General features: G+C 43.2%; 1 protein-coding gene across 3 annotated transcripts in view; it reads right to left on the bottom strand.

The window, feature by feature from the left end:
- Nucleotides 1-81: 81 nt before the first annotated feature.
- NPTN (neuroplastin) overlaps nucleotides 82-22,750 on the bottom strand; it is a 56,891-nt gene continuing 34,222 nt past the window's right edge. The window contains exons 4-8 of one of the 3 annotated variants that reach the window (XM_076348554.1): nucleotides 14,174-14,307; nucleotides 12,326-12,599; nucleotides 2,234-2,255; nucleotides 1,615-1,688; nucleotides 82-1,171 (exon numbers count right to left, since the gene is read on the bottom strand). In XM_076348554.1, coding sequence (XP_076204669.1) covers nucleotides 1,628-1,688; nucleotides 2,234-2,255; nucleotides 12,326-12,599; nucleotides 14,174-14,307 — 491 coding nt within the window. In that variant the 3' untranslated portion in view covers nucleotides 82-1,171; nucleotides 1,615-1,627. Of the gene's footprint in view, nucleotides 1,172-1,614; nucleotides 1,689-2,233; nucleotides 2,256-9,027; nucleotides 11,996-12,325; nucleotides 12,600-14,173; nucleotides 14,308-22,750 lie in introns of those variants that run through there. The other 2 variants (XM_076348555.1, XM_076348556.1) reach the window with 2 other exon arrangements.

Genomic DNA, 22,750 nt, shown 5'->3' with positions numbered 1-22,750 from the left:
CTAGGATACCCAGCGCTCGGGATACACGAGCTTAAGCGCGATTAAATATTCAGGGGAAAAAAACCCAAAACAAAAAGTCTCTCATGTTTTTTTGTCAGTGTTTTATTTTTAAAAACAGGTGAATCCACTTTTATACATCATTGCACTTCAACAAATACACAGAACACAAGTTCATGCATCTACAGTTACGCACATCATGAGAACCCTGTTAGGTCTATTTCTACAATCTTTAAATCATGAGAAATTACAGTGTTAAACTAAAGAGTATAACTAGTTGCATAGAATATCACCATGCTGTAACATTTCATCATTTAAACAAAAAAAAAAAAAGAAAATTATAAAAGTTTGCCTGAATTGAATGTACAAGAATATGTTGAACACGTCAGTGCAAAAGGATTTGAGAATTTACATGAGTTAACAAAAAAAAAAAATCACTTAAAAAGCAATCATATATATATATTTATAAACTGAAGTTTTGTTTTTGTTTTCAACTGCATTCCACCACGTCGAACCATTCCAGCTTTTGAAGTCTGATTATAGGACACCCAAGTCTCTCTGTATAGGTTAAGCCCTTAAGATAATTTCAGTTTATATTACTTCTCTAAGTACCAGAACAGTATAATTCTCTCATCTTTCAGACATACAGTAAGGAATGAATATCAGCAGCTTAAAAATGAAACACAATTACTGTATTTTGGTTTTTCCCCCTCCCCAAAATATAAATATATACTGTATATATTTTTAAGTTTTGCTGTACTTTACAAAAAGTATCACTAGATGGCAGCGGTGCGTTTTAGAGCTTTGCCAATTTTAACAGCTACAGGAAGTAAAAAATGGCGCATGCGTGAACCGACTTACTACTTCTAATGTTTAAATAGATTAAGGAGGAAAAAAAAAAAAAGCAGCATTCACAGCACATCAAGCCCAAAATAGTTTACACCTTCTACACTGAAGCGTTATTAAAATTTATCTGGCTAGGTCATCCTTACAGGAGAGGCTAAATAAGGCATGCTTTAGACAGTCATATTGTTGCTCACTTGAAAAGGAGGAGAGAAAAAAAAAAAAAACAAAAAACAAAAAAACCAGACAGAACTGGAGTTCTAGAACCAAGAGTTCCAACCCTTAAATTTAGCAGGTCCTATTGCCATCAGTCTCTCAGAAACTTAAAGCTCTAAAAAAGAAACGAGAAAAGGCGCTAGTCAATGCCTGGCAGCATTTTCAACATCACGTGCCATAACAGCGAGCAATCAAAGCGCTTAACATCCGTTTCGGTCTTAAACGACGGCAAAGGCTTCCCAGCCAAGGCTAGCTTCCAGATTTAAGACTGAACGAGGAGGGGTTTGGGGTTTGTTTTTTTTTTTTTTAATTAGCAGTAGCGTGATTATGCGGAGTTTGACAGCTACCGGATCATTAAACTACCTGCGTTATTTTACGAAAGAAATCTTTTGATAACCCCCAGTGCTCTCGGAAGGCGGCAGGAAGGCTAGTGCCATCCTCTGAGCAGCCAGTGACTTTTTAATACACGGAACAGGGTACATTTACGCACCCCAACCACTACAGAAAAAGGAGGACTTCAGCCTGACCGTTTCTGAGATGTGGGCGAGTCATACTTACGTGATAAGCATTCTTAATTTGTGTTTCTCTGGCGTAAGTTTTTATCTTTATGATTGTTTGTAGAATTGGTTTTCCTGGCAAAATAAAGAAATGCACCAAAATCAATCACAACCGTAGGAAAAAAAAAGTCTCTGTACACACTAAGTTGGGAGGAGGAAGAATGAAATGCTGTTTAACTCAAGGGGCTAAAGACAACATGGCTTTCAGGCTGTTTGTACGTTGCCACCTTCTTGCCCCGTGCAATTCACCTCCTACATCCGTCATTCTGCTTCCCCGTTTTGCCGCTGCCTTTTTACAACTGAAGCCGTCCCCCCCGCCCCTCCCCTGCCAATTGCTTAAGATATTTGTACAAAACCCCTCTCAAATCTGCTACAGCAGGCCGTCGGGGAGACCACGTGGTGGCTCCAGCACAAATACTTGTTTCTAACTCCTTCAGCAATACCCTTTTTTTCTAGCGGGGACCTTGCAGGTACCACTTTTCATCACCCCAACGCTAACAAACGACAAAAGGGTCCGTCACCATTGGTAATGTCACACCCAATATCAATCTTACATCCTGCAAACTCCCATAAACCCTCAGATTAAGCCCAGCAATATTTTTCTCTTGAAATGCACTTACATTGGCCCAGCTGGTTCATCATCTGCAGCAAGAATTCCGAGGCAATCCAGGGAAAGACAAGGAAAGGAAAGAAAAAAAGAGAGTCAGTCTTTGCAGCGTACCACCGGCTGACCCGCAAACAGCACCCCGATCTATCTACAGCATTAAAGGCCATTCCACTTGGTAGTGCAAAGGTTCATGGAGTTATTTTTCTGGATTCGAGTTTTAATGGCAGGTATGTTGCTTCGATGGTTTTAGTTAACACTTTGAATGCTTGTCATGAAGAACTGCAACTGTAGCGGACAGATTGTTGCAATATGGTCAGACTCATCTTGTCCCCAAGTTCCAGTGGTTCAATCTCGTAAAAAATAGATGAGAAGACAAACCAACGTTTCAGTTGTAAAATCCTGCTGGTTGTTTTCTTGCATTGATTTTTTTTTTTTTAATGTTTTGGGGGGTTTTTTTAAGCCGTTCCTCAACTGCTGATGGGTAATCGCTGGTATATACACACCAGGGTATATACACCATACGCTCATCTCCCCCCACGGATGATACAACCTCTACATACTCCATTTTTCTCAATGTCTAATTAGAACGGACCAGGTTAGGAGGAGGTTGAAGGTGCAATACTTGATTCAAGTATCCAAACGCAGTCCTTGGATAGCAGCAGGCATTGTGCGTGTGTCCGGCAGAGCACAGGGCTCCAAACACCAGGAAAAAGAGTTGGGGGTGTTGCAATACCTCCAGACACAACAGACTTCAGCTACAGAAGACTGACAGCATTGTTCTGCCTGTGTCTCTTGGCAAAAATATTCTCTTTTAAGAATTGGTAAAAGGTCTGCCAATGAGTAATGTTTCGCGTTAGCTCTTTCGTGACCAATTGAACATTTTTTTGAATTGTGAAACACCTTATTTTGCCCCCAAGCTGCAGTACAGAAGACGGAAGTGCAGTTAAACAGCAGTACAAAAATCAGTCCAGAAAGTTAACGCTCCTGTAGAAGTGTTTTGGGGGGACCAATTCAGGACCTGCTGCTTTTGGCACTCAACAGTTGCCGTTCCCACCACGTGCTAGAGGGATTTTTCACTGAAGTCTTTAAGAAACTCTCAGCAGGATTCCACAAGGGTGCTTAGTGCACATGAAGCAGTTATGGAAATTACAGTCTTAACAGTGTAGGCATCCGCATGAGCACACGCTAGGAGTAATGTCGGTCAAAGGGGACATTACTCCACCTGCACCTTCAAGGCAACGGATAGGCAAAGCCACCGCTAGCACAGACAGTGACCGGAACAAAAAAAAGAAATATTTCAAAAAAATAAAGAACTAACCACAAACCAAGAGCTTTACAGCCAAAATAACACACTAGCGACACACCAGTGTCCACAGAAGTCCATTACCAGCAACAGTACACTATCGGACAAGATACAGAGAGAACTAGGACTAGTAAGGACAACCAGACATCAATGTGCTGTTGTATATACAGTGGAGATATACAGAGACACATCAGGTACTGAAACACAAAGCACAGCAGAGTAAATCTAGAACCTCCCTCCACAAACATCTTTTGATTCACAAAAGATCTTAAAGCAGGCTGCGCTACGTACTCGGCACGCTGGCTGGGAAGAGCCTCGGACAGACAGCAAGCCCTTGGTTCCCCCCACCCCCAGATCAGCGCTGCTACTCGGTTATCTCAGCTTTCTAGCAAGCATCATCGACATCTTTGGGAGTTTGTTTGGCTGGACTTCAGAAATATCAGACTGCACCGTTAAGATACAAGCTCTCTCTCGCTATAAAATAACCATTTTTCCTTCTCTGTGAAAATATTTAGACGCCTATTTCAGATAAGTAGTTTTGTGTGTTTAAAAAAGAAAAAAAAAGCTTCACATTTATAAAGGCTGCCATCCGGTGTTTTCCTAACAAAGATCCAACAAAAATGCCTATTAGAATACTTAAGATTATATGGTGGATCACCACCGCTCCTCCCTTTCCCATCTATAACCTGAACGGAGATAAAATAAGACCGAGGAAAGCTGCTCTGTGCGTTACTATCCTGGTCAGCCATTTAACTGCTGGAAAAGCATCCCCAGCACAGTACAGACAGAGACCGAAACCTTAGCGAAATCAGGGGGCAACAGAACAACAGAAAAATAAGTACAAAATTAGACTAAATCAAGATTAAAAACAGCAAACTGAAATCCAAATTAGTTGTGAACGTGAATGAAGAAGTTTTAAGAAAAAGTGTTAACATTATGACTTGTGCATTGTATAGACTGAAGCGGAGATTAAACAAACTCCAAAGCATGCAGATCTCTCACTTACCACCATTTTTTTAAGGGTATGATGCAATTGAAGGGAGGGGGGGGGGAAAAAAAAAAAAAAAAGAAGTCATAGTAACCGACAAATATCAACATAACTCAAAACCTTTATGCCAGAAGACCTGCCCTAGTAACCGATTGTCTCCAACAGCATGTAAAACCTCCGGCCATAGAGAACATCCTCCCAGTGTGCTGCTTCATTCCATTCCGCACCCGCGGGGCTCCCGAAACGCTGCCAGGCGAGCTGTAATTTTATAATTGACCACACTAAACCCCTCCTTTTGCAGGAATTGCCTTTTGAATTTGGAGGGGGTCTGCGGACTCCAAAACCCCCACTGTTCATAGAATACCGGATTAAAGAAAACCCCAACCGGCCAAGCCTTTCTCGTGGGCACGGCGGTTATCTGCTTAGCGTTGCCCTGAAATAGCGCACTTCTGAACTGAAAGGTTAGAATTGCTGCTGTCTGCAACGCATCGTGTAACCCGTGTAATCAATCCTTCCAGGCAAAAGTATCTGGACATTAAAATTGCAAGGTGGTGACAAAGAGATTTGCTTTAGCTCCTCCACTGGTATTAATGGTCTGGGAACGTAACTCATGCTTCAGCAGTCCGAGAAGGGGGCTGTGTTTTGTGGCGCACACCCCCCCCCCCCCTTTACTTTCAGCCTTAATTTAGAAGGCATTTTAGATGTTACTGAGTTTCTTTTACCACCTTTGGAAAGCTACAGTATTTATTTTTAATATCAGTTAAATCTTGCGTAGCCTCTTATGACTGGTGGAGGTTAAAAACCACACACCAACAGGTAGTTCCAGCACTAAAACTCAAATTTTTGCATCCGAAGGGACTCCACAGTTCTGCTCGTGCTTTAAAACTTGGAAAGAAATCTACACAGAGAGGAGTCAAGACCAGCAGCTTCAGCAACAGTTCTTATACTGGCACGTGGCAACCCTCAGACCTGCCTTTACAGATCGATAGCGAACTGGAACATTATTAAAATGAAACTTATGTTCAATTCCTGTTCAAGTGCTCGAAAGGAAAAGCCAGCGCCTGTGGCAGCTTCGGGGTGCTGTGTTACAATACAAACCTCTACGGTCTGCAAAGCAATTTGTTGGAACTATTACAGAGACCGCTGGGGAATTTTTATATTTAAAAGCTAGCTTAAGATTTTGCTTTCTGGGAAGAGAAAATTTGACAGCAGCTTGAAAACTTTTAAGAAGAACATTTATAAGAATTTAGATGTGGTTGCCCAAGTTGGAAAAATTAAAAGTTTTTTTTTACTAATTTTTCAGTTCTTAACTGGTAAAACATTCAGAAGGCTCCACACGGAGCACTCGGAGCAGCCCGCAGCCAGGCAGGACGTGATGCTTTCTCACCAGGTAGCTGTTCGCAGGGACGCAAGCGTTACAACCTGCATTAACCATTTAGGGCTTTGGTTGCCCGCAAAGATTCGAAGGCGGCATTTACCACCACGATGCACGTCGGGTTCGGAGCAACGCTCTTCTCTTTGGCTTCATTAACAGGAATAGTTTGGAGGGAGGGGGAAGAAGAGGCGAACGGAGACGCTCATCTTGCTCCGTAAAGCAAACCAATAAAAATAAAGCAGTTGCTCTGAAATGGAATGAAGGCACAAGCGGATCGGCAGCGGAGACTCTCTGGCCAAGATTACTTACATTAGACTGGAGGAATTCTGATCCTGTAATAGCATCTAACAAAATCAGTACATAAAGGCCCAGAGGAGCCAGGCTATTCGATTACCACTGTGATACAACGATGCTCGCTGTTAGGTGTAGTTGACAGCTACACAGCCTCGCAGTGTGCCTGTCTGACAATTTTCTCCCCTTGGTGAATTTTAAGCGTGGGAGAGAAAGGTGCGGGTAAGAGGAAAAAAAAAAAAACCCAAATTAACTTGTTACAAGGTAAACCGTTTCAGTGAAAACATTTTGTTCTTTAAATTACTTACAGTAATAGCAGGAACAGGGAAAGTCAAGAAAAAAAAAGTGAGTATTAGAAAGAATGTGGGGATATGGATGGAGCTTCTGCAGAGCCGGAGCAGAAAAACAGTTATGGGAAGTCTTTGTATTAAGCTGAGGAATGAGAAGGGAAGAATGAAAAAGGACATGTTATAACCCAGTCACCTCATGGCATTGAACTAAAGATCACATAGAATATGGATTTCAAAGTAAAAACTGTTTACATTCCTGCGGGGGAATGTAGCCAAGAAGTTTTTACTTTCTACTTACCCCAGAACACACCCTTTAAAACAGCGTCTTTGCTAATTTTAGGCTATTTGATCCAACAACAACAGAAAAAGCACTTTCTTTAGGAATCTTTGATATACTACATTCGGGTCACAATGGCTGATTGCTACATCTATCAAAAATAAGCAGCTTAAGCTATACCACAGAGGAATAAAAAGCTATTTGCTTCCTTTTATTGTCAAGGGAAGCCCAAGCAACTTGCATTCTGAGCAAAATGCATCAGCAGTCCCCTGCTGAAACCGCTTCCCGTCGTACATGCAGTGATGCGCCAGCGTCTCTGGCCTCGACATGCCACATTCATGCAGCTTTCATCACCAAAAGCCACCGGCAGCTGCACGTTATTCACCCGCTCTTGATGTTATAAAACCTAGCCGCTCTCTGGAAAAAGGTATGTGATCCGTATAGTGCTTTACCACGTGTAAAGCAAGTCAAAACTCTCATTTTGAAAGGATGCAGAAATTCAAGGGCGATCTGCCCTCCCCTTCCTCCTTCCAGCGCATAATTTGGATGCAAGGGGGCTCGCACCTGCGGGCAGGTTACTGGAGGTACTCACTGCAGTCACCTCCCCTCCCAGGAGGACGAGAACGCCCCTAGTCCACAGGCACGACAGCAAGAACCTGCACTGGGCATCCGCTAATGCCATCCTTACACCATTTCTGGTGGAAATGCGGATTTCACGGGTGCAAAGTTCCTTTTTCTGCTCTACAGCAGCAGAAGGAAAAAATAAACTGAATTATGTGAAGGAGGAAACACTAGCAAAGGAGCTACTGAGCAGCCCTGTTCCGTGGCATAAAAAGCAAATAAACTGAAGACAAAAAGCAAGGTCCATGCAAAAAAAAAAAAAAAAACCTGCGGTCAGGAAATGCCAAAGTTAAAATGAGTGTCCTCGCCCTCCCAGCATGGCAGCGCTTCTAGACGGAGGTAACACCTTTCGTAAGGCCAGCGAATACATTGGGAAAGCGTCTCGTAGCGCACAGCCCTTTATCCCCCCAGACTGAAACCTAAGCGGCCTCACTCTGCAGCTAAACAGCAAATTGAGAAGAACCGCTCCAAGTTTCACCGGGTTATCTGTCACTCTACTCATCCGCCAAGAGATGAGGTAGTTGGCACACTAAGACAGGTAGTTTTTAGCCTGTGGAAGGAACATGGAGATGAGAGAGAGGGAAAAGGGAATTCATTCCATCGGCTTTATTCTGGCTGGCCGGGTAGAGTTCCCAAGCGCTCTGGAAAGCATCCCAGACACCTTCCAGGATAGAGAAGTTTCTCTCCAAACAGTCACATCCCCCACAAGCAACGGGGTGCTTCCGTTCAGCATCAGTTACCAAAAGTCCTTTTTGGCACTTCTTTGTTTAGACTCACCAAAAAGGTACAGCCCTCAAGCCTTGCTTTTTTTTTTTTTTTTTTTTTTTTTTTTAAGGCTGATGCAGCTGCAAGACCACTCACTTCTCTATGAAGTTCTTACAAATACCCTCTTGTGCGTACACAAGCACACTGCAAATACAAACACTGAAATTACTGATCTGGTTTGTCAAAGGGTTACGTATTTCTGAGGTTTGCCTGAGAAACATCATACTCCTCTAAAAATCAGTCAGGGTGGAGTGGGGGGGACCCTCAGGATTTGCTGTCTCACCACCTTATGCAGCATTGAATCGGGGGATTCTTTGGAGATGTGCAAATGCTAAAAAGAGTTCAATGCAGTTCTCAAAGAGCAGCAAGATGAGCAGTTTCTGGAAGGTGGCACCTCAGCGAAGGCAGGCTAGTACAGCTGAGAAAGGTAAAAGGACTCAAATTAAGTCTGCCTGTTATTAGTGGAGTCTGGAGCAATCCTGCTCCAGCTTTCAGCTTGGGCTGGTTTCGTCCGAGGGGGTGAACACAGCACACTCCGAAGGGCTGCCTGTTACTTGTGTAGGCTTAACCGAGCCAGACCTGGAAACCACGTCACCTGGGTCCCGCGCGAGGTAAGAGCTCAGCGTGGGCACCAGCATCTCCCAGCAGCACCCAAGAAAAATGCAGCTGAAGGGCACTTCGTCCTACGCTGTTATCACTCAGGCTCTGCACAGGCTACGGGTGTACTTCTAGACTGTCGATTTAACAGTTCCTTCAGCTCCAGAAAGGCTATGATTTTTCTGTATACAGGGGATGTTACCACATTCAGCATCGCTGTTTTTCTCCAAAACTTTTTAAGAAATCCTTAAAGTGTCCTGAATAAGTCATCTTTGCACTAGGTCTATGTAGAAATCCTCACTCCTGAGATCTTAACAGGACAGACATTAGCCGGCACCTCAGAGGATTCTCTGGGAGACATCCCCCCTCCTCTCCCTAAGGTGGGACCTACAGCACCCCATGGGCCACCCCAACACATTGCAGGGGGGCGAGACTACAGGTACAAGGCTTGCACCCCAACATTTAGGCTGTTTACCGGTAGCAGTCACCTTATCTGCAGGAACAGACAGCCTGCAGCAGAAGGACGTGCCAAGCTGAACGATAATGATCCACTAGGCAGTGGTCCAAAGAAAGATGCAAAATGGCCATCCATCCTCAAACGTGGCTGGGGTTTTTTTGGCTGCTTCTACCTGCTACTCCAGAGCAAAGGAAGAACTTTGGAGAAATCTGGTGACTAAGGAAGGTCCAGAGTTATTCCGCCACGGGGAGACGGGTGACGGTGGGGAACATGAAGGAATCTCAGTGTCTAAGGAAAAATTTGGAGAGGTCCAAGGGCAAAATTCACATCCCAGCACAAAGGGCCATTAGTGAGGTTACTACTACCAGTTTTTATCCCTGTTAGCTAGGCGGCACTAACAGCTCCCTCGTTATTGCTGCAGCAGCTTCACATGAAGATCTGGCACAACCATAACCCTTGTCCTTAAAGCTTAAACACATCAAAACCAATAAAAAAAATTTTGGAAAACCAGCTGATAGTTGAGAGAGATCACGGCTGTTGCCAAATAATATTTAAGTTAAGTAATATGGTGTTTAGACTAATATCTGCACGAGTTGCTGGCTCAGCTATAGGCTCACTGATGTTACCCGCTACAGCTCGCTGCAGCATGCGGAGGCGGATGTATGATTTTGGAAGCAGAGAGTTTAAATTCCAAACGATAAGCACACCATTGCATTAAAACATTAACTTTGGCATTTCGTAACAATGTATTTAAAATAATAAGATTAAGAATAACCTAAATAAAACATCCAAGTGTGGAAATCAGCAGACTATCAACGATTTCTCACATATGCATTTGTAAAATGCCCCTGCTTATAGGGTGTTTCCCCACCACGGTATCACAGAAAGCTTCAAATGCCATTACGGAAAATGCAAGAGTATCCAAGGGAATGTAGGACTCAAGTCGGCCTTCACTTGAGAAGGTATTACGCCGATTGTGTCTCTTCATCCAGGCAAACCTAATACACAGATATTGACTGTGATATTCAGTATCGGATTTTGTCCTCCAAGAAAGCGGACAGAGAAAACATTTGTCCACCACAGAGGTGCATCGCTCTCCAGGACTCAAGCTTAGCTGCCTTCAAAATAACAGCAGACTGAGCAAGCAAATTTAGTAGCCTCAGTTACTCGGCTCATCATCTTGGATGTCTCCATCAGAGATGATAAGCCTGGGTCCCTCAGGCACCTGAAGAGCGCCAGGCCAGCCAGGAAAACTTCAGCCTTTGAAACAAACAGGTAGTGAACTCTTCAGCTCCAACGTGTGCTTAATCACACTAACATGGCGGTTGCACTGCGATCTGGTCAAGTCAAAGCCAATTTCTATTGGATTAAGTCCATCTGAGGCTGCTTGCAATGAATATTTACATGTCAAATTACAATCCGATATCTTGTTTCGGTCCTTGTGAAACTTCATCAAGTGAAAGTCTGAAACGCAGGGGAACTATGAACAGCCACCAACACAGAGGGGAGATTCTCTCCGGCCATCCCGACATCAAAGTTAGGCCAAAGTGGCATAGCAATACGGGAGAAGTGCAAGAGAACATTTAAATTGTCTTTTTTTGAAGTTTTCTGGGCTGGTTGAGAGCCACTTTGAGGACAAACTGCTGGCAGTATAAACCCCTTAGCAACTGTGAAGCTGTTAGTTATGCATAGGAGCATGCACTACACAGTTTAAATTTTGTTGGATACACACCTAGACCAGTCTCAATGCATGCTCTATAAGCAGTTAGTAAGTGCTACTCAAGTGGTTAAGATCAAAAGCTAGTTTCCTCTAGGTATGCACTACTTCAGACAGTTTTCATCTGCTACGGAAGTGATCCAAGCCTCAGCCATTCTCGGAGTATTAATATTTATTATCTCTTTCATAATTTTTTTTTTCTTCATTCTCTGAAATATAGCTCAGGAACCGTGAAGCTGTTTTTGCCCAAACTTCACAAGCAGATCAGTGTTTCAGCACCTACATTTTCATCCCAAAGGGCAAACGTCTTGCTGTGTTGTTACCGATCCCTTGAGCAGCTCGACAACAACTAGTCATTGCCGCACAAGGCGCAACACTGCTGCCTTGGGAAGTTATCTACCATGCTAGAGGGCTCGTCCAACCCAGGAATACGCTGATGATTCAGTGCTCCCCGTGCTGATTCAGCATGTTGCCCTTCCACGTACTCTAAAGCACCTGCTCCATTACTTGGACACGTCATGTTCCTACAGCACGATGGCACACCAGCCACGTGTATCTCATGAGGATTCCTTGGATAGGTTTTCCTAATAAACACTGTAGTAAGCAGCCTGTTTCTCGATGTGGTTCTTTCAAATACTCATTTTAGCCTCAAACTGCCCCTTTCCCCATCTTTAAAAGAGGAAGGTATGCAGAAGCAGCTCAAAGATGAAAGAGTTACTACTTTTTTGTGTACCAAACACAGTGTAACTAATTAGTGCTACCATCAAACCTGATAGTAAATACCTAATCTTTAGAAAATATAACTCAGTGGCTACAATTAGATATCATTTCCAGAGCATTCTTTAAATACAAATTCTGTTACAGACCAAAATAAGGGCCCTACCCCCCGCCCTTTTAACGTTGAAAACATGTTTTATTTCCGAAGCATCTCTGCAGTCCCAATCCCTTGAAGCGTAACGTTGCCTTACAAAACCTGCCCAGTGTCCAATCCAGATGCCACATGGAAGAGGGAGTGCCATCAGGGATTAGTGTTTCCAGCTCTCCCCTTGTGCTGCTCTACGCTCCTTAGGGCTGACGTGCAGGATTTCTCAGGGCTAATACAGCAGGAAAGAGATGGGAGCGCTAGACCCACCTTGTGTAACAAAAGCTTTAAAGACAATGAAATAACCGCCCTCCCACCCCACAGTCTGAGACCTTGGGGAAATCCAGCGTTAGGACTTCGGACAGCACTTGGACCCTCTGCGCTTGCCGGGCTTAATGTTTGGAGAGTGAACAGATGAGAAAGCAAAGAGCTCAGAGCTGAACGCACTGCGCTGCTGAGCCTTCCTGCCACAAAGCCCCTCTGTTCTGCTTCCACAAGTTCGCTTTGCCTTCCCCCCCCGCCCCCCCCCCACCTCCTTACAAGTGGCTTTGAGCACACTTACCGTCTGGGACTTCATCCGGCCGCTTCCTTTTCTCATAAACAACTATGATGACAACGAGGATAACGATTTCTGCCAAGATCCCCAAAAAGGGCCAGAGGGGAGCCAAGTGGCTGCGGACACGGAGGATGGTTGTGACCGAGACAGAGCCGACCTGGTTGGTTGCGTTGCATTGGTACTCGCCAGGATCCTCGTTTATCTGTAGGTTTGTGATGCTGAGCTCAGTGTAGTTGTCTTTATTTGAAATAAAGAATCTGCCGGAGGAGTTGTTGATGTCCTGATAAAAGGAGAAAAGTGGAAGAGGAAAAGAGCAAGAGCTTTACAGTAAGTTCTGGTGACTTTTCATTTCTATGTCATGGAAACTAGAAGAGATTTGAGGGATTCTTCAAAGAGGCTGGTTCCTTAACACAACAGAAAAGCCCACTGTCAGTGGTATCTCTCACTGTATCTCTCACTAAAGTGAGCTGTGCTTCAAAACAACAAAACCAAAATGCCAGCTTGACTGACAAGCTGTACTTTTATCCTACTTTAACAGGATCAGCCACAAAATATGCCAGTGGTTGTGATCGTGTAAGCTACCATGTTCTCAGCCTCTTGCTTCAAGAGAAGCTGTTACTGATGTAAACTGGTGAGTGGAGTGTAAGATGAAGCAGGTCGACCTAAACAGATGAGACAAGTAACAGGAGAGAGAATACAGTCCCTAGCAGGGGACAAAACGATTTCAATGTAGAGGGGGGAAAAAAAAAAAAGAAAAAGCAGTACCAGTTAAGATTATTCTACACCGCCTTAGATAGCATTTTCTAACTACTTAAGGTATGACGGCCCTAATAAGTTTTTGCCTTTGCTATGTTTTTAAAAGAAACACGCAGTGCTCACAGATTTGTGGTCAGGGCAGCCTAAGCCACTGACTTCAAGAATATTTAGAGAAGCTGGAATTCGAGGCACCATATTCTTTCTACATTTGAAAAAAAAAAAAGACTTCCAGAGTTGCTTACGTTTAAAGAATTAAAAAGGGGCAAAACTTTGACGAAGTATGGACATTTGATCGTCCTGAAAGTTAATCTTGGGTGAATTTATCAAGTAACTTCACCAGAATGACAGACAGCGTGAAGGGAAATCTGCAGAACACCATACAGGACTCCGATGACTCACAGCACTTGGCAAGTCCCTCATACAGCACTGTCCCTTAAAAATTTAAACTCGCACTTAACAGTGAACAATCAACCCATGCTATTATTTGCTTAACATTTTTTCTTCATCTATTAATCAAATTCCTACCTCTCTGGCAGATCATACAGCAACGTAAAAATAGGTGGGCTGAGGATTTAGCAACCTCCAGCTTCTCTTCTGCTATTCCAATTGCTGGTCAAGTTTTTTTGCTCACTAGATCAGTTGCCACATGGAAAAAATACGATCACTTAAACACTAATAGGTATCGCTGCCACATCCTCATATTAAGTCTTGTGAGCTCAAACAGTAAAAACTGGAAAACAGTTTAAGAAATTTATGACCAAATGCATTTTTAAAATCACATTTCACAACTCAAGTTTTGCAATTTATAGCAAATACCCTGAACTTCATATCTTTCTGGACAGTTCATAACTTTGCTCAACAGCAACGCAATGAGCAACTCTGTTCACGCAGCAACAATATAAATATCCATTTTATACTCACTGCTGCTGAAAAAAAAATCTCAGCTTCACTCACTAACGTATCAGACTTTTGAGGAACTGCATTTCGAGAAGTTATAAGGCACTGTAAATAATATACCCCTAAAACCAAGGTGCTCGTTTCCTTCCTTACTGGGGGTTTTGGCAGGTTAATACATGCCTGACGCCCCAGCTTTCTTACCTCAAATACTCCATTGACCTTCTTGCGCCACACCCACTCGGGATGCGGGAAGCCCACAGACTTGCAGTACATGAGTGCCTCCTGCCCCTCATTTTTATTTTCACTTCGCTTGTGGCCAGTGATGTCAGGAGTAGCTATGAAACAAAACAAAACAAACCTCTGTTTACAAGCTGCTCATTAAAGAGAGAGTTATTTCAAGCTCTGAAAATACGTGTGACAAGTTCCCTGGAAGCTGTTGCCTTTCCCACACCGAGCCCATCTTACAGAAGAAAAATTGCAATTCCCATGTCTCTCCAAGCAGCACCTCAACTCAAGATCTGCAAGAATGTCCTTCAGGCTTGGTTTGCCAGACAAATTGAGGGACAAGGGAGAAATCGCAACATCGAACTCGAGTTATCTATCACAAACCTACAAAACCAAGATGGCCCAGCCATTTCCCAGTGCAGGAAGCTGAGAAACATCCACATCCCCCTCCCCACCGCCCAGGAGGTCCCTGCAGCTCTGCAGTACCTTCAGCTTTGAAATAGAGCTGTCGAGAGATTCTGGTTACAACTTGCCCATCGCGTCAGGACTCTGAACCGATGCTGTCTTAATGTGAATTTCTGAAAGCTGAATCAATGTACTCCTCCTTGCAGCAAGATTTTAGATTTGGTCCACAAACATGCTATGACTTGTTACACTTCACGCTCATTATACCTTACAGCGACACTACTCCTGGGTACCACTGGGTATCTGCAATGCAGCAGAAGTCAAAATCCCTCCAGCAAAGATCGTTTCATTCAGCCTACCTGCAAATACATATATTCTAAGGAGGGTTGCGGTGAAGCTGGGCAACCGCGAGCAAAACACAGCCCTGAATATCAGCAGAGGGTCTTCTGAATTAATTTGTCTATAAATAACGTCACTGCCGTTCACCACATTTGTCACAGCAGCCCGTTGCAGCCTAATACCTCACGAGAGATTACGATGGATCAATGGACTGCCTGAGCTGAACCTTCGCTTAAGCAGATGGCTTTGGTGCCGTAGTGACCACCTTTAAAGCCCATTCGCTTTCTAGCTTGCTAATTATGTCACACGTGGCCTGCTGTGTGATCGCAGGAGACCGATCTGTTAATCCAGTCAGAGTCCAATCTGAGTGCTCCAGGAAAAGATCCCCAGGCACTGGAATTTATTATAAGGGTCTATTCAAGGAGAGTTCCCTTTACCACTAGCAATCCCTACAGACAGGCATAGAGAGGGAGCACAGGTTTGTGACAGCTTATCTGCAGCTGCAAGCTAAAAGAATGAAGCAAAATTCACAGTTGTCATCAGACGCAGCGAACAACAACAAGCAAAACATCTTGTGCAACAGGACAAGATCAGCTGAACCTGCTCTTCCCAAAAATTACATCACAACTCTTTGGGAAAACATTCGGCAAGTTTAAGTGCTACAGGAATTATCATATTTCAAAGGCAAGGGCTTTTCAAATGCAGAAGGCATCCCACGCCTCACTCCTGCAAGATTCTTTTCGGACAGTAACTGATAATATTGTTAGAAGCAGAATCAAAATAAGTTTCTGAACAACAGAAAAATCACGGTTGTGCGAATACTTAAGCTACAGCATTCCTTAGTACGTGTGTATTCGCCTGAAAAGACACCACCAGGAGAGGCTGATCAACCCAGGCTTTTCTCAAAACGCCTATGTGAATTCAAACAGGATTTCCAACACACGCGTGAGCTTTGCAGAAGTTCTGACCGTTTGCCATGTAAAGGAACAGGCACTTGCCGCTTACAGAATTCTTAACGCTTAGCTGCATTTTCTAACGCATGATTTGCTCCAACTCAGCAAGAGCCAGAGCTGTCAGTATGCACTGACAAGCTGAACAGATCCCCCACGCTGGACGCTGCTGCAGAGGATGCAGAGGCCAGTTCCTTTGCAGAGATATTGCCCACCAGAAATTAAAGTTAACTCCAGGACTTCTGGTAGAACCCTTAAGGAAGTTATGCCATATTAAAATATTTTAATATGTTAAGCATGTTCTCTTTTTTTTTTCCCCGGACTTCTAAGTGAACATCTTTTCAGCAGGGAGCTGAAGAAGAGCCCCTTACCTAAGAAAAATACGATTGTATCATCCCATAAGGAAGAAAGTAAAGGAAGTACTTGATCAAAGTCTGTAAGTATCGACACAGGCAAGTAACGGCTTTGCTAACAATATTCAATATACACGGTCATACAGCAAGACCAATGGATGAAGCTAGACAAATGCCGACTAATTGCAAGATGATGCTAACCATAACCATGATATCTAAGAACAAGGCGCTAGGGGTTTTATTTATCTTTAAGAAAACTGTCACCTAAAATGTATCTTTACACATCAAATATGAAAATACTTTGAGAGACATAAAACATGAACTGAATGAAGACATTGGATCGTAATAGTTCTCTGGTCTCGTGCAAAAAGAAGCTGCCGTGTATAGAAACTGAAGCAAGCTGGAAAGGAAAGAACATTCCATACTTGCTAAGTGATCACATACTACCTGTGCCTACAAGGGGCAATAATGCTTGGAGGAAAGTTTTCAAGCTGAAGGTCTCCAGGCAGAAAATAAACCAGCTTTAGGGTTGAGCGTGCTGCACTACATCTTCAGGATACTAAGCACCAATATGCACCTGCAACGTCCTTTCAAACCACTGTCTGCAGCCTCAAAGAGGAATGTAACATTTATTCCAAAAGATGGTGGTTCAACAAGAAATGAATTTCCTCTCGTGATCTACTGAAAGGCGTCATCTCTTCCTCGCTAGGCTTGGAAAGTTCTCTTTTAGAGAGGAGCTAGGTAAGCCCAGTGCCTTCCCCCGTGGTTTTTGCTTACTTAAGGGTGGTATGCAGAGATCGCATCCAACCTAATGACAATGAAAGGCCAGCAAAAGCAGAGCATGAGGGACAGACTTAAGGCGGCAAGGCGACGGTCCCAAAACCGGCACTGACGGGCTGTCAGAAGCGATTGCAAGTTACCCCTGTTAGGAAAAGAAGAAACAGGATTCATCAGCCTAAAGTTGAAGCCCCGCACAGTCTCCATCTGTTCAGCACTTCATTTTTCACTGCCATCTACCAGCAGACAGTGAGTCAAAGCAGAACCTTGCAGGGGAAAAGGGTACAGTAAGTCAGCACTCTGCAGCTGGCCCACTTTTTCTATAAGGTTGCTGACAGATAAAGAAAGAAAGAAGGGAAGCTTTCTAGGACACCTTAACTTTTACCACAGTGTGACCTAGTGTTCTCCTACAGCCAAGAAATAATTATATTTCTTTAAGAAGAGGACATCTTCGCCAGGTTAGCCCAATGAGAGCACAAGCGACAAGAATACATTCTGCTCTTTCCTTGCTGGGCACAGTTATGCAGCAGCCATTTCCAGCTCTACTAGGACAGGGACTATTTTTGTACGCAGTCTGAGGGGAGCACTACATGGAATATTAATATTTCAGGGCATGATGCTAGCCGGTTTCAAGCTATGGCCGAGACATTCATCCAGTACTTATTTTACCAAACTGTTTGGCTAATTGTGTTCCACTGTACAAACCGCAATTAAAATATCGCCGCAACTGACCTCAGTCACAGATTTAGCAACAGAGCAATGTTTTCCTGTGAAGCTTTTCAAGTCAAGATTTTTCTTACACCATTCTGCTCCAGTGCCAGTAACAGATAAAGCACAGAATGGAGCAGGTTTTGTTCAGAAAGGATTTAGGTTTCACTTCAGCTTTTAAGCAGCAGAATCCACATCTCCGTTCAGATACAGTTGGCTATGGAGACGTGGGCACAACATGCTATGTCAGCTCCTACCTCACTGAAACCAAGATAATGCCCCTGATAAAAGAAAGCAAGCTTTTTATTCTTACATTGCGAAACAGGAAAACTATATACTGAATGTTTGTTTGAAACAGCATAGGGAAGAGCAAAAAGAAGCAGGGCTAGTTTAAATTAATTGCTACCAAAAAAACCCCCCACAAAATAAATACAGATTTAGCCGTTCTTGACACGAGAGTAAGCTTCTGACAAGCATCATTCTTTTGATAGTTTTAAACTGAATCACAACAGAAAGGGGGTTTGTGCCAGGGTAAACATTGGACCTCCATGCTTCAAGTACCCAACAGGCACAAAATACACTGTGCAGTGACTTTCTGAATGGTATGCTTTCAATACAGCCCTGAAGAGAGGTGGGTTTTTTTCTTGTTACAGGGCATGCAGTGTCATTTCTTGATATATAGGAGGTGTTCAGCCCTTAATTTCCAGGTATTTTCAAGATATTTTACTAGCATTACTAAAAAGGAGAGGAGAACTAATATGCATAACACCTCCAAACCATGTCCCAGTTAACAAAACCCCTTCGAGTTTTCCCATTAACAGACAAAATTAAAGCAAGGGCAAAAGCACCTAAAAATATTCTTGCATGTAAAAACTATTGTGTCTTATGGGTGACCTAGTAAAAGGGCTCCGGAAGATTTATTTTTCTGCATTATAATTCTAATCCATGTCTACCTTTATAGCCTGGGCACAGAGCTAAGACACCAAAGGTACTGCGAGAAGGAAGAACGTGACATGCATTTTCTGTGTAATGCTTAGGATCACTCTAAGATGCAGTTGTGCTAAGAGAATGCCCGATTTCTTAATTAATTTCTAGTACAGCGTTGTGAAACTGCAGCAGAGGTTTCTTAAGACAGCCAGGAGTCAAGAAACCAAGACCTTCCCAGGCTGTTGAAATAACCACTTGTTTTCCAGCATGCTGCTTGGGCTGGAGCCAGAGTGAAAGTGGAAGAGTAACATTCCATGTGCAGGTACTGCATGTGAAAGAAGAGACTCTGGCTCAGCTGAAATTAGGGGGTATAATAAGCATTTTTCAAAAGTGGTAAGTTTTATGTCTCTCAGAAGCAGTGAACGGGACTGGTCTGAGCACTTGCTATTGGGAAATCAATAGCAACTGGGGAGGATAGAAGAGGAAGGGGCAAAACGAGCGAGGGATGTGGAGGGAAGTCAGAAGAATCCCCTTGATGAGATAATGGCAGAAAGGCCTTATAGGAAGAGGCATTAAAAATCCGTCTGTCCAGGTGCACGGAAAGAAGGGAGCCTTTGATAGGAAGGCAGGGCAGAGAGAACAGACGCCCTCCATCAGCCATGCTACATACATCAGTATCTTTCTTGATGCTTGCACTACCTCTGGACAGCCAGAGGGAACTGGAAGCATGTTCTTCCCCACCTGGTTCTCCCTGCTGCTGCTCTGCACCGGACGATGGTTTGGAATATCAGAAGACAGAAAGACAAACTTGTTTCCTCCTCCTTCTCCCAAGATCTTGACAAGAGCAGAAAGATCGCAGAGGCAGAATTCTTCAGGGTTACGTTTTGGTTTTTGTGGTTTTTTTGGTTTTTTTTGTTTTTTTTCCTTTTCTTTCTTTCTTTTAATCTTCAAGTTTTCAGAGCTCTAGCATCACAGCAACACAGCAAAAGCACTGCAGGTATTTCCACTGTGTAGCAACAGAGCAGTTAAAAAAGCCTGCTTCCAGATGGGGAGTGGATAGCACACTGCATCTTGGCTAGTGCCTGGCAGGATCATCATCACTGTTCCTGCTGAAAATAACCACATCATACATCACAGCCTGGTTACCTGCAACGCTCTCGGTCAGCTGATTTCACTGCAAAAGCAAAGGGTGGAAGAAGATCCCTATTGCAAGGCAGAATCTTCCTAATCTCAGCATTTGCTCAGTCTGTTGTTTCAGGGTCAGAGCTGCACTCACACAACGCCCCTAAGAGCTCTGAGAATTTGAGCAAGAATACTCAGTCTCCACCAGACACTCGAACCAAAAGCCAACTGGATGAGGGAAGCCAGACTTATGCCATTCCTGGGAATTCTGACAGACTGACATTAAACCCCAGTATCTTCAACTGCGGTTGTACTAGTGCTGCCCTAGTAATTGTTTTTAACCAAGATAATCTGCTTTAAATATGCAAGCACACCTAGCGATTCTAACAGCGATGCTCGTGTTTCTGCATTTTTATCTTCTTACATAGCACATGTAGAGATTCAGGAAGAAAATAGGCAACATTACATAAAAGGCAAATGGCACTGTTATATCCTGGATTACATCTGCTGCGAGGCATTTGTTGAAGTTGTTCACAAGTTGTCAGAAAGTCACTATTTTGGTCCACAAGCACTTTTGCATTCAGAACCATCTTTTCTATGTGCATCAGCAGTTAAAAATTGCAATATAATTACAATTAGCAATTAAGCAATTAAATTTGTGTACAATTGCTTAACCACAAATACTGTGACAGGCCACACATGCAGGTAAGCATTAAATTAGGGCATCTGCATGGTCAAACAAGATTCATGCATCACCGATACACCACATATGCCTTAACAACTAGGTAACGTCGCCACACATGAAGTAGTATCAAAAATCTGTTTGCTTTGAGAATAGAACTACTTTGGCAGAATGTGTAGAATAGTTACACCAAACTGCAGGAATCGCAGAGAATGCCTTCCTCTGCAAAGTAAAAAAAAGCCTGTGTATTCTTTGCAACTAGCATAGATATTATTCAGAGACATTTACATCCAAGAAAATAAGTGCAATACCATACAAGTTTAGCTGTATGGCTCTTCCAGGAGCAGTTAACTCAAATGAGCACTCTCTGATCGGAATGAATTTAGGTACAGCGCTAGGACTGCAAGGAGACTGCAAAGTTCTCTAACTAACGCTTTAAATGCGGTCCAAATTTATTACTACATAAGTTCCCAAGTAACAGGAGTTAGATAGGAAAGAGTTTTTTCAGTTTAAAAGTATACATGCGTTCCCATTTCCAATTTGCTTTGCAGAAGACTTGACGAGGTACTTCCCACTCTAGACAACCCCTGGTACTTCTCTCTGCCAAGGAGGAATTTGAGGCCCATCAGCCACTCTTGTGATGCTGTAAGGAGGAGCTGGAGAATAGGGTTTACTGAGTCCTGGAATTGTGACTGCTGAGCAAGCTGCAGGTGTAATACCTCCCAAGAGTGGTGCTGGAGTCAGTAACTTTTAACTGACAGCTACTCATTTGTATTTATATATAAATTACCTGTGAAAAGTTGTTGGTGGGATTAGTTGTTATTCTCCTTCTGCTCTGTGTGCCAGTACTTCAATCAGATATGTTGGCTTTTCTTTCTACAATGTTAAATCCTATGTCCCTGGAAACCTCTCTGCCAAGTTCTCTTGGTGTCCTTGCCTGGCACCAGCCAGCAGAGAAGCCCTAAGCCAAACATTTCTAAAAGGTCTTTTGAGAAATTATACAAAGCTGAAAAAGGTCTTACTCGATATATTACCCAAGTTAAATTTCCCGTCTCTAGAAGTGGTTTGTCACCCAAAGCAGCCCAGGAAGGCCGAAAGGACTTAAGATCTTAATTAAGATAATATTAGAAGATTTAGCAATTAGAGCGTAAGAGCAGAATGCAAAACAATACCCCCAAAAGAAAAAAAAAAACCCGACACCCATGTACCTTGAACACCCAGAAGACAAGCTCACCAGAAGTACAACGTAAGTTTAAATTCAACTTGCTGTAAGCAAGGCAATAATTATTTTAGAGGTGCAGTCAGATTTTTAATCAATAACAGTCCATTTCTCATGCGTACACGTGCCGTACACCTCTTAGCTGGGCCAACAGGAACTTGTGGTGCATTCACGTGAGCATGTATTTTAGATGTCCTTTTTCCTTGCAGAGATAGCTTCTGCCCCACATTTGGTTAAACACGGAGTATGTTTTGATAGGTTGTTTTATGCAAGATCATTGGAAAAAAACTTTTAAAATTGACACAGGCAATCAGCAAGCTTTTCTTGGTACAGTATCAGTCAGAATGCTTATTTATATGGCAGTATTTCTCTTCCCCAGGAAACTGTTTGTATGGTTCAAAAGACGCTGTTCTCTGGAGAGAGGAAAGATGGCATTCAGAATAACACTGTTCATTTGTCATTTCACACAGACTGCTGAATTACTCCCACTTCCTCACTTCGGATTCAAGAACCTGACCACGCAGTGAGGCACCAGAAATTCCCAGGACAGAGGTCAGCTTTCAGCTTTTGCTGCAGATCTGTGGTACCTAATTTAAACAGCAGTGATCACAATATAGATCAGGATAGGCTGCGTCACTGGTGCAGGGATGCTAAGAAATAGCGTGAAGCATCCTCCTTCCCATTTGCTATTTTCAAACAGCAGCAGAGGAAGCTCTACATTTAAGCCGAGGCTGTAAGGAAGATGGTAAGTAACGCTAACTTAGATTTCAACCAAGTTTACAGTACACCTTCATAAAACAAGCATCAGTATAGTCCCAGACACGCATAGGCTGGTTGCAAGACTTTTTAACACATTTTTGCGTAAACTCGCCTGCCTTTGACTAACAAAGCTGCCATAATGCGTCAATTCTATCTTACTGCAGCACATAAGGGGCAAGCCACAGCTACTGCAAAGCAGTGGGCCAGTAATTTCCACAGTTATTCAATGAACAAACAACTGCATTGTGGCAGCAGCTTAACGCTGTATAAAACACCGTCATCTCCATGTTACTTCTATGTTGTACATCTAAA

Source organism: Aptenodytes patagonicus, chromosome 10 (assembly GCF_965638725.1).
Source record: "Aptenodytes patagonicus chromosome 10, bAptPat1.pri.cur, whole genome shotgun sequence".
Classification (NCBI taxonomy): Eukaryota; Metazoa; Chordata; class Aves; order Sphenisciformes; family Spheniscidae; genus Aptenodytes; species Aptenodytes patagonicus.
The sequence above is the reverse complement of the archived record's forward strand: the minus strand, read 5'-3'. Positions and strand labels throughout refer to the sequence as shown.